A 9,834-nucleotide genomic window follows, 5' to 3' on the forward strand; every position below is an offset into this window, starting at 1 on the left:
AAGGTAGTCTTTAAATGCATTTTCTTTGTATTGTTTATGAATCATGTCTTCATGCTTTCTTGTCTGTTTTTGTTGTTGTTTTTCCCTTGCTTGTTTTCAGTCTTACCCTATGGTACTTCAGTATCGACCTAGAATTGACTTCGGTTAGACCAAAGGGCCAGATCCCACTGAGATGAATCCTGCACTATTTGTTTACCCATCGACAGATTGCACAATGAATGGATGTGCCTGGATTGGGGGCTCACAGCCAGAATTTCAGCATGCAAATAAGGACATTGTCTTTCTTAAAATTGTCAATTGCATCTCTGTTGTTTCTATTAGAGCAAGCCAAGTGCCATTCTGCTACTGAAATGTGCATAAGATATTTGTGTATCTTAAGAGTGTGCTGCAAATCATAGCCAAAATCATGAAGTGTACAGTCAAGACTCAAAACCTATGGAATATTTTTGCTTGCGTGTTAGAAAATTTTTCTGGTCCTACTATTGATTACACTAGCAAAATGGCAGAGTGCTCATTCATGTGGTGTTGCAGTTTCACACACTTACTACTTTACTGAATATTGTTGTTTAAATCATAGAGTACTGTAAAAATAACTAAGGATTATACCTTGACAATATTTTGTATAGAAAATATATTTAGAAAAGTGGTGATTAGGCCACTACCTTTTCCTTGATAAGGTTCTCATGGGTCCAGGTATAGCTCACTCATGAGTGTGCAACAGTCCTTTTGCAGTGAATGAATATTAATTACACTGAACAAGAGATGTAGAACATGGTAATTCAAAATAGTGATTTTAAATCTTAAAATTGCTAATATTGCTTGAAAGCATTGTAGCCTTTGTGATTGCACTTTCCATGGTTTCCCTGAAGTTTGGAATTTGGGATACTAGCTATTTTTGGAAAAAATGGCTCCTGGTCAGATTACATTTCTTCTAATAAAGCCTCCATAAAATGAAGGTAAAATAATACAAATGTCTATGGAACAACTAAGTTCCTCTACAAAATTATGACCAAGGCAAAATTTTTCATAATTATTACTTTTCATACTAAATATTTCCTTTTAAGATTGAATAGAGGTCTATAATATACTAAGATAAAAAAAATATAGCTTTAATTACATACTGTATCTCTTGTGACTATCTGGAGTTTAGAATTCATTACAGAAATTTTCATTAGTTAAAGTCACATCATAAAACTATTTCCATAAAATTAGAGGTAATGCAATACTGAAGATTAGCAGTCTGACCAAAATAATTCTTCAGGTCATCTTTTTTTCCTAAGACCTGGTTGTGCTGGATAAAAAGTGATTGTTGCCTTAGGTATTACAAGCATATTGGTTCTAGTATGGGATGTTCCTTGGGGTTTTTGGTAATGTTGCAGGGAGCATAGCAATGTGTATGTTTTCTGTCTTCTGTTGTCTTTGCTTAAAAGTCAGTTGAGTTTTTCTGATCAGATTCTCTGGAGATAACTTATAGTTCAGTCATGTTATGTAATTTCTACTTAGTACATGCCTGCTAGTGTTGTAGATAGCTATTTACTTTCTTTATGCCTTTTGCATACAGCAAAAAGGAACCAAATCAATTTTTCACAAGCTACTGTAGAGTGAACTGATCATTCTTAGATAGACAAAGTGAAAAATCTTTCTTGGGATCAAATACAAAAGATAGATGTAAGGCTGTAATTCCTTTGTAAGTTTATGTTCATGTACAGTAGTATGTTCTGTAGGAAAAATAAGCAGGTTGTGGATGAGGTCTGGCCCCTTTAATGTTGTTAAGCATTTTATCATTGGTGACTCGAGGAATCCCATGAAGCTGGGTTGAATCCTACCACTGCACTCCAAAGCCCATGTGACATGCAGAAATCAAGATGCTGTCAATAGCAGTCTGTTAAGGAACCCTGCCATTACAGGTCAAGGTTGCACATATTGTGGAATGCCAGTGGAACTGGGGAAGGAAAATGTCTAGGAAGAAGCTGCTGCCCCTTTCTGCAGTGTGCTGGCCAGCACAGGCACTGCTTTGCTGCCCCTTTCTGCAGTGAGCTGGCCAGCACAGGCACTGCTTTGCTGCCCCTTTCTGCAGTGTGCTGGCCAGCACAGGCACTGCTTTGCTGCCCCTTTCTGCAGTGTGCTGGCCAGCACAGGCACTGCTTTGCCCAGAAACAGGCAGGGGGGACGTGCTGGCTGCAGGGAGCAGACATCCTACTGCCCACCCAGCCTGTGATGCACTACTTGGCAGAAAGAAGATGCTCCTTGTAGGGAGGGCCCTTCTCTGCAGAGTCTCTAGGGAAAAATAGATTCTTCTTGTATATAGAAGTCCACCTCATGGAGCAGCTTGGAAGAGCAGAGCATGCTTTCTAGTTGAAAATCATTCTTCTCTTTAGTATATACAGTTGTTTTGTACAGTAGAAATAGGATATTATTTTAAATATTTACATGCACATACCAATTACACCTTACAATTTTTATATATTTCATGTGTTTTTATACCAGAATTTTCACTGTAAATTTGCTTGACATAAAACACCTGTTTCAGTTTATCCCAAAACTAATGCTAGGATGCTTAAGCATAATTTCTGCTTGGTTCACAGCACAATTTTTTTCTCAACAATTACGTTTGCTGTTTTGAAAAACTTTGAACAGACTTGTTTTAAAAAGACAGGAACATACAAGTTTTAATCCATCCACCTAACAGGACCCTTGAAATAGCACTATTTTGCCTTGGCGGTGGAATGGCAACTAATAGAAGCTTTTTTGACTGTTTGATAACTTCCTGTATTCATAATTCAGAGAATCATGAATTTTCTCAATCAGACATGGACGTTGGTTTTGATTCCTGGTATTTTCTTGATGCAAGTTAAAGCTAGATTACAGAAGGCAAATCTTCATTTTGAGCATGGAAGATACTGACAGATCTGAACCGACGTTCCCAGCTGCGAATGGTGGCATTAAATGCATGAACTAACCACCTACACTTTCTGCATTTCTGGTTTGATGGCATGGTGCCTGAGTGCTGCTATAGTTTAATCATTTCTGTAAAAGTAAAGTGCCAGTGAAATACATATCTTAACTGGGCAGCTTGTGCAACACAGGCACTGCCTTCTTTACAGGAAATTTTCACTCATATAGTACATATGTGCCATGTCTCTACAGATACACAGATTTAATTCATTTGTGCCAATTAAGAGTATCTGAGCACCATAGGAATATGAGAATGCATGTGCAGATTCCTGTGTGCCAAAGATGGGGTAAAGTGAAATGAGTACCTAGGCATTCCCTTCAGACTGCACCATATGCCATGCTAGAACTGATGCCTGAATAAAGTCACACTTCCTGAGCATTTCCATGACAAGGTGTCACCACTGCATCCTTGTAAAACATAGGAATATAAAATAAGTGTTGCTGCCACTGTGTTTCTATGACTTTTCCATATTAGCAGTATCTAACTGCAGAGGGACCTAAAAAATTCCACACTACTACCTAACCTTGCTGTCCCTTATTTAGCACATTTGGTGCTGCTTGGATTTTTTTTCCCTAGAAGTGAAAAGCTCATTAATGAAAATCATAAACAACTTTTTTTTGAGCATAGCCAGTTGCTGCATTTATCAAGTAACAAGCCATCAGCTAGAATTTAGAAACAAGATCCTGTAATATCTCAAACAATATGGAATTAGATGATTAATCAAGAAATGTATCTTCCATGATGCGTTGCTACACTCCTGGTAGCTAAGGGCCTAGTCCTGGGAAGGAATTTTTTCATTAAATACCAAATAAGATTGCTACAATAACTGAAGTGACTCATCACTGTAGTGGGTATTGTTCACGTGAAAGCTTTGGGGATTTGGGTCCTGGGAGTCTGCACTGCAAGAAGTACATTGTGCATACTCAGCTAGCTTGCAGTTATGCAAAAAAAAGTTACACAAGTATTATCTTGACTTTATTGAAAATGTTACACAAAGTGAAGTGCCTGATTACTAATACAGAATACCTTTTAAGCCCATTATTTTCATTTGACAGGGTAGTATTTGCTTCTGAATTTTATCTATGGTCTTAATATTTTCAGCAAGAATATATCATAAGCATACTGTATTGAGAAGCTTTCATGGGAAAAAAGGGTGAAAAGAAATGTGTTCTTTTAGATAGTTTAATTTAAAACCAGCCTATCTCAGTAGAAATTATATTAAAATAAGTACTTTTATGTTGAAAATATTCCATTTTCTGCATGAGGAACCCTTCAATTCTGGATCTTGGTCTTTTTTTTTCTCCATAGGTTTCAGCAGCTTGACTTGACTTTTCTGCTCTTATCACAAACAGTTCTAGTGTATCTGCAGGAGAGAAGAGACTGATCCCATCCCATTCCATTTAGATATTAGCTAGGCTCTTCCTGCAGACAAAATAATGGTCCAGAGTTCCATCTCATCTCTCCCATGAATAACTGGTGTACATGACTTAGTGAGAGTAGTAAACAATTTTTTCTTCTCTGCTGTTAAAAGAAAAATAGGCCATGGCTTAGTCCTTTAATTGAACCAATCACTGAGTTGTATTGTTTGTTGGTTTTTTACTTTTTCATATAACTGCACACAAGAGGTATTTATTCACTCCCCAGAAAAAAATGATTCTTGATTCACTGATCAAACTCATTTTTGTTCTGGAAAAGTGCAAAGGCAATGAAGACTTACATCCTTATCTAAGAGTTTGGTCCAGTTACTTTGCTTAGTCTGGCAGATTGAAAGCATCTCTTAGCTTCCTACAAAAATGCATATATCATGCTGCATATTCCCTTCTCATCTTACTTCAGGCTCTGTTGACTTACTATTTTTCTTGGTTAAAATGTCTAAACAGGCACCCTCTCTCCAGTAATTAATTCTAGGTTCTTAGACATCTTTTGGCCATTCCCATACTGCATCCCATTTCCTATCCAAAAGTCAAAACATTAAGGATTATAAAGGTAAAATTGCACATGAGGTGTCAGCTCACAGGTTTCATTTATTAGGCAGCTCTCATGGATTTCAGCAAAGTTTTCACAGCTCTGCATTTTCAATCCTTCACAGTCAATTTGAGCGAGGTCATGCTTCTATACAGGTTTCAGCTAAAAACACTTCTTTGAGGAGGGATTGTAGCCTACTGGAGTGTGTTCCAGGATGAGTTCCAAAATATGAGGGGATTGATTCACCTGAAGGAAATGTGAAAACTTCCAACTGCACATTTACCTCTAATTTTGTCACATAGGGGTTGCCTGACCTTCAGACCTCAGCTGAAACATCCCCTGCAGGAATGTCCTTCAAAAGATGATCTTGCAATATTTAATTTAATTTTTTTTTTCATAAGGAGATGTACCTATTGATCTTTTCTACCTTCTGTCTGTGCTGTCTGTAGGTCAGATTAAAACCGTAGGTTCCAGAATAGGAAATTATTTAATTAATGAATTCCTAACAGATCCTTCCATCCAAGGTATGTGCCATAAATCTTTTGCATTTGGGTAGCTTTTTTAACTTAGGTCTCTGTGGTTCTGGAGTGGGGCAGTGAAGCAGAGGAGCTCTGTACATGGGTAGAAGTGTCCAGGCTATCTTTTGTATTTGCAGAAGGAGACAAAGTTTGGTAAGCTCAGGATGGAGGAGAAATTCTGGAATGAGAGATGTCTATAGAGCAGTAGATTTTGCTATTACATTAATTTTAACCAAAGATAGGCATTGGTTTGACTTTGCTTGCTTTTCTGAACCATTAGGTCCTCTTCTTTGAAGTAACTTCTATATGTATTTTTAGGACATGCTTCTAACATGGCTGACAGTTGACAGGATGAGGTGAACAGAAGTAGCTACTGTGCATTTTCCTTTTTCCTTATGACAGTCAGTGTAAAGCAAAGAGTTGAGAGAAGGTTACTCTACAATATACAAAATAGCTGCACAGTAAAACTGTTTTGCTGCTAGTTAACATACTGAGGGTTTTCTTACAAATGAAGTTGCGATGAAGATGGTTATTGTCAAAGTGCAAGGCACATATTTTATAATGGTATTCTACTCTTAAAATTCAGTTTTGTATTATATTGAGTATGGTAGATATTGTTCCTGTTGTCTCCTGAATTTTGTTGTGATAAAATGAAACATGCTCCATTTTTACTGAAAAAATATCACATAGTTATTGATTTAAAATTAGTCTTTGTTGTCAGATACTTCGTTTGTTCTTAAAAGCTAGGGTTTTTTAAAAATAAACTATTTTTATGGATAATCTGATTGCCTGATAGTTTTAAGGGACCTATTTAATACCAAAGGTAATGCCACCCAGAAATGAACTTGGAATATGACATTGACACTTTCCTGGAGTGCCTAAATGGTCAAGAGGTTCCTGGAGTTAATCAAGCAGAACTGAACCAGTGGTAGTTATCTGTGTCACCAAGCTGAAGGGTTAGGCACACCTAGCAGTTTCCAAAACAAATTAGAAATGAAAGAAACAACAGGAATAGCATTGAGGTTTAGTCAACAGACATAGAGTAGCTCTGAGTCCCAGCTCATGTTCCTGAGGAAAAGCACAAAGGCTTGCATTTACTGATGTGTCTGCTATACCTGGCCTGTGAACTAACAAAAAACTCAGTGTGCTGTCAATCCTGTAAACCTTCCAAAGCACAAAATAGTCACCAAGCTACTTTTGGGGTTTCTAGTTGTAGTTCAGTGATATTTTGGAGGGTGGAAAGGACAGATTTGGAGGATAATGAGAAGATATTAGGTATGTTTTACAGATTTTTATAGCTATTTTTTTAGCAAATGGCATTGCTGTCCTTGATGTGAGACCATTGATTAGTAAGAAGTGATTATTTTACTTGTGAAGTATAAAACAGAGAGAATAAAAAAATCCAAATTATCTTGATTTCCCTTTCCAGGATAGTGGCTAACTAAACTGGAAAGTAATAGGTCAATATAATTATTTAGCTGGCTGAAAGATTTCATTCTAATACTTACTGATCATATTTTTTTCTCAAATAGAAGCTTCTTAGCACAAACATGAAGCAATGCATCATTTTTTTCCCTTATTGCAGACTTAACTATTGAAAGGAAAGTATTTTGCATTTTTTCTAAATTAATGCAAAGCCTGAATTGTTGGATGTTCCAGGCTACTGAATAGATGATATAGAGTTACTCTCAATGGATTTTTTGGGGGTGGGGGCCTAAGTGTCCTTATATAAGCTGTGATCCAAGTTAAAAGAAAGGAGCCTACGGTGAGCAGTAATAATGTTCTAATGCTTCCTTGCATTTGATCAGTAGTTACCAGTTTGTAATAAAGCAGCCCTCACAGTACTTAGGAGCTCATAGAACATATTGTGATCTTACGTTGCTAATTTGTTTTAAAATATGAAATGTTTTAAGCTTTTTGTCAAAAGTGATAACATCCTATTACAAATAAACCTTTTTGTGGTTGTAAAATTTAGCTTATAAATCATTCAAATTGAAGTGAAAAAAAACACAGGTCATTGTTAATGACAGTCTATCCTACTCTTATGAATATATGTATTTTTGTAAAGGAAAAGCACTTGTAGATATTTAATCAGTCCAATATCTATCTATGTTAATGTTTTGGAAAAAAAGAAGAAAACAAAATGCTGCTTAGAGAATCACTTACATATTTTTTATTTTTTGTGCTCAAATGCAATTTCTGTTGATTTATGGAATGTTTATTCTGTGCGAAGCTGTGTAGTTAGTACAGCTGGGCTAAATGCATTTCTCACCTTAATCAGTTGTATCTGACTATGATAATACATTGTGTCCAATCAGAAAGCAATTGCAAAACACAGGCTTGTGGTGCTGTTTTTCATCTTTGATATTAGCTTCATCCTGCCTTATAACTTTTCTACTTCATAATAAGTATAAAAAATGCTAATCATTTTTTGTGCTGCATGTGTTTCAATGGACATTTCAGGGTATATCTGGTTGTTTAGTTGAATCTTACTATGTTAATAACATTTTTTATAAGATGACAGAATTTTACATACAGTATTTAATAAAGAGTCCCCTGGATGAAAAAGTGTGCAAGATTAGTCAAGTTTAATACTTACCTTCCTTCCAAGGAAACTGCTGCTGGGTACATGCATGGAATGTGAGGGCATCACTAAAGATTCTGAGAATTTGGGCTAATACTATTTTTTTAAATTCAGAATAATTCACTTCTGGTAATATTTTGCAGCTATTTGAAACCTCACTTTCAACTGTGTTTTGATTCATCATAATGCATTAACACAGTTTCAGGGAAGAAAAAATACAGTAAAGAATTCTATTAAAGTATAGTAAAGAGTGGCAACCATATTTGTTTGTGTACATATTAGTGTACAATCCAAAGTCTCTTTACTTATTTCAATGGGATTCTACAGGGATATACTTCATGGGTCCGATGCTCAGTTAAGTTCTCCAGCTTAACCTCAGTGGAGTGACTTTCTATACTTATCCTTGTAGCTGAGACTTGAAATGAGCCAGGCTTCCCACTTCCTCACTTAATTTCCTTTCATGGGTGACTAATATTGCTTAAATTTACTCTTATTATATTAACCTTCTCATGAGTAAGTTTTGCAATAATGAGTGTGTACACTAGCCGTAGAATTCATTGGTAGGAACTCAACTGAGTAAATACTTGTGTCCTTGACAAACTGGGGGGGAATTTGACTCAGATTATAAACATTTGAAATGGCATTCTCTCATTTATGTTCATGCTTTGCAAAGATCTGCAGTTGGTCAGGATTTGATATGTTTTATTACATGAACATTGCCCATTTTTATAATTTTTGTTAAGATCTAATTTCTGTAGTAATTCATTAGGGTTAACATCTCAGGGTCCACAGAGTAGCAGTTTAAAATCCATTTGATCTGAGTGCAATACCAGTACTGCCAGCTTGTATCTTTTGAAGAACCAAATATATTGTGTTTTGAAGTACTTTCAAAAAGCACTGTAAATTTCACCCAGTTCTACCAAAGCAATGTGAGGAGTTTTTTAATCTGGAATCTGAGTGTGGCCCTAGAAAAAGTGAGACACTTATAACTGAGTCAGCACTAGTGACCAGTTTTCCATTTAGGGACAGGGAGTGCTGGTACTTGGGGTTTTTTGGCAAAACCTCGTGGTCGTGCCTCTTGATGTAGAGTGAAGCCTGTTCAAATCTGCATCAACATTTGTAAGCAAGATTTATTTTGAAACAACAGCTCCTGCAAAGCCTGTGAGTGGGCCTCTAGAACTTGTGTATAAATGTTTCAGATATGTAATGATATTTCTAACAGTGAACTACCTGTATGGCTCAGTACTGGTGGTGTTAAATTGCGTGTTCCATGCTAATGTCAAGAGGGTTTACAGCACCTTTATAATGGTTGATAACAAATGACAATTTGGCCTGACCTGTATGCTGCAAGATGCCTCTAGCCCAGTTGGATTAATTTTATGAAAAATCTAGATGAGCAAGAAGTATAACTAATCTGCTTACTAGCACTGAATTGCTCCTTTCTCAAAGCAATAAATATATTCATGTTGTAACATCTGTTGTGCAGCCTACAATACGAGTTGTTTTGTTGCATTGTTTCTATATAATTTATTTTGTGCAATAAAAAAATCTCTGGTTTTATCTGACTTCTTTCTCATTTGTAATAATATTTGAATTAAAACATTTGCTAGCTTTATCTCTTAATCATGCAAGCATACTGTCAACTCACAGAAGTGTGAGTAGAAAACAGAATGCACTGATATTATTCATTATAGAAAAAACAGAAGGTTTTTTCATGGCCTGATTTTACTCTAGTTAATGTCATAGAGTGCTGCCATTCATTTTCACAGGTGTGGAGTTCTGCCTAACATTAAAGTTGTCTGGAATTGGGA

At 36.2% G+C, this 9,834-nt stretch overlaps 1 protein-coding gene across 6 annotated transcripts in view; it reads left to right on the forward strand.

The window, feature by feature from the left end:
- The window catches only part of PCGF5 (polycomb group ring finger 5), a 65,302-nt gene extending 55,714 nt beyond the window's left edge, over positions 1 to 9,588 (forward strand). For all 6 annotated transcript variants that reach the window (XM_071439106.1, XM_071439109.1, XM_071439111.1 and 3 more), the window contains one exon: positions 101 to 9,588. In XM_071439106.1, coding sequence (XP_071295207.1) covers positions 101 to 148 — 48 coding nt within the window. In that variant the 3' untranslated portion in view covers positions 149 to 9,588. The remainder of the gene's footprint in view (positions 1 to 100) is intronic.
- The last annotated feature ends 246 nt before the right edge of the window (positions 9,589 to 9,834 follow it).

The sequence above is a fragment of the Agelaius tricolor genome, unplaced genomic scaffold (genome assembly GCF_023055355.1).
Source record: "Agelaius tricolor isolate 1412-34295 unplaced genomic scaffold, bAgeTri1.0.p SCAF_13, whole genome shotgun sequence".
Classification (NCBI taxonomy): Eukaryota; Metazoa; Chordata; class Aves; order Passeriformes; family Icteridae; genus Agelaius; species Agelaius tricolor.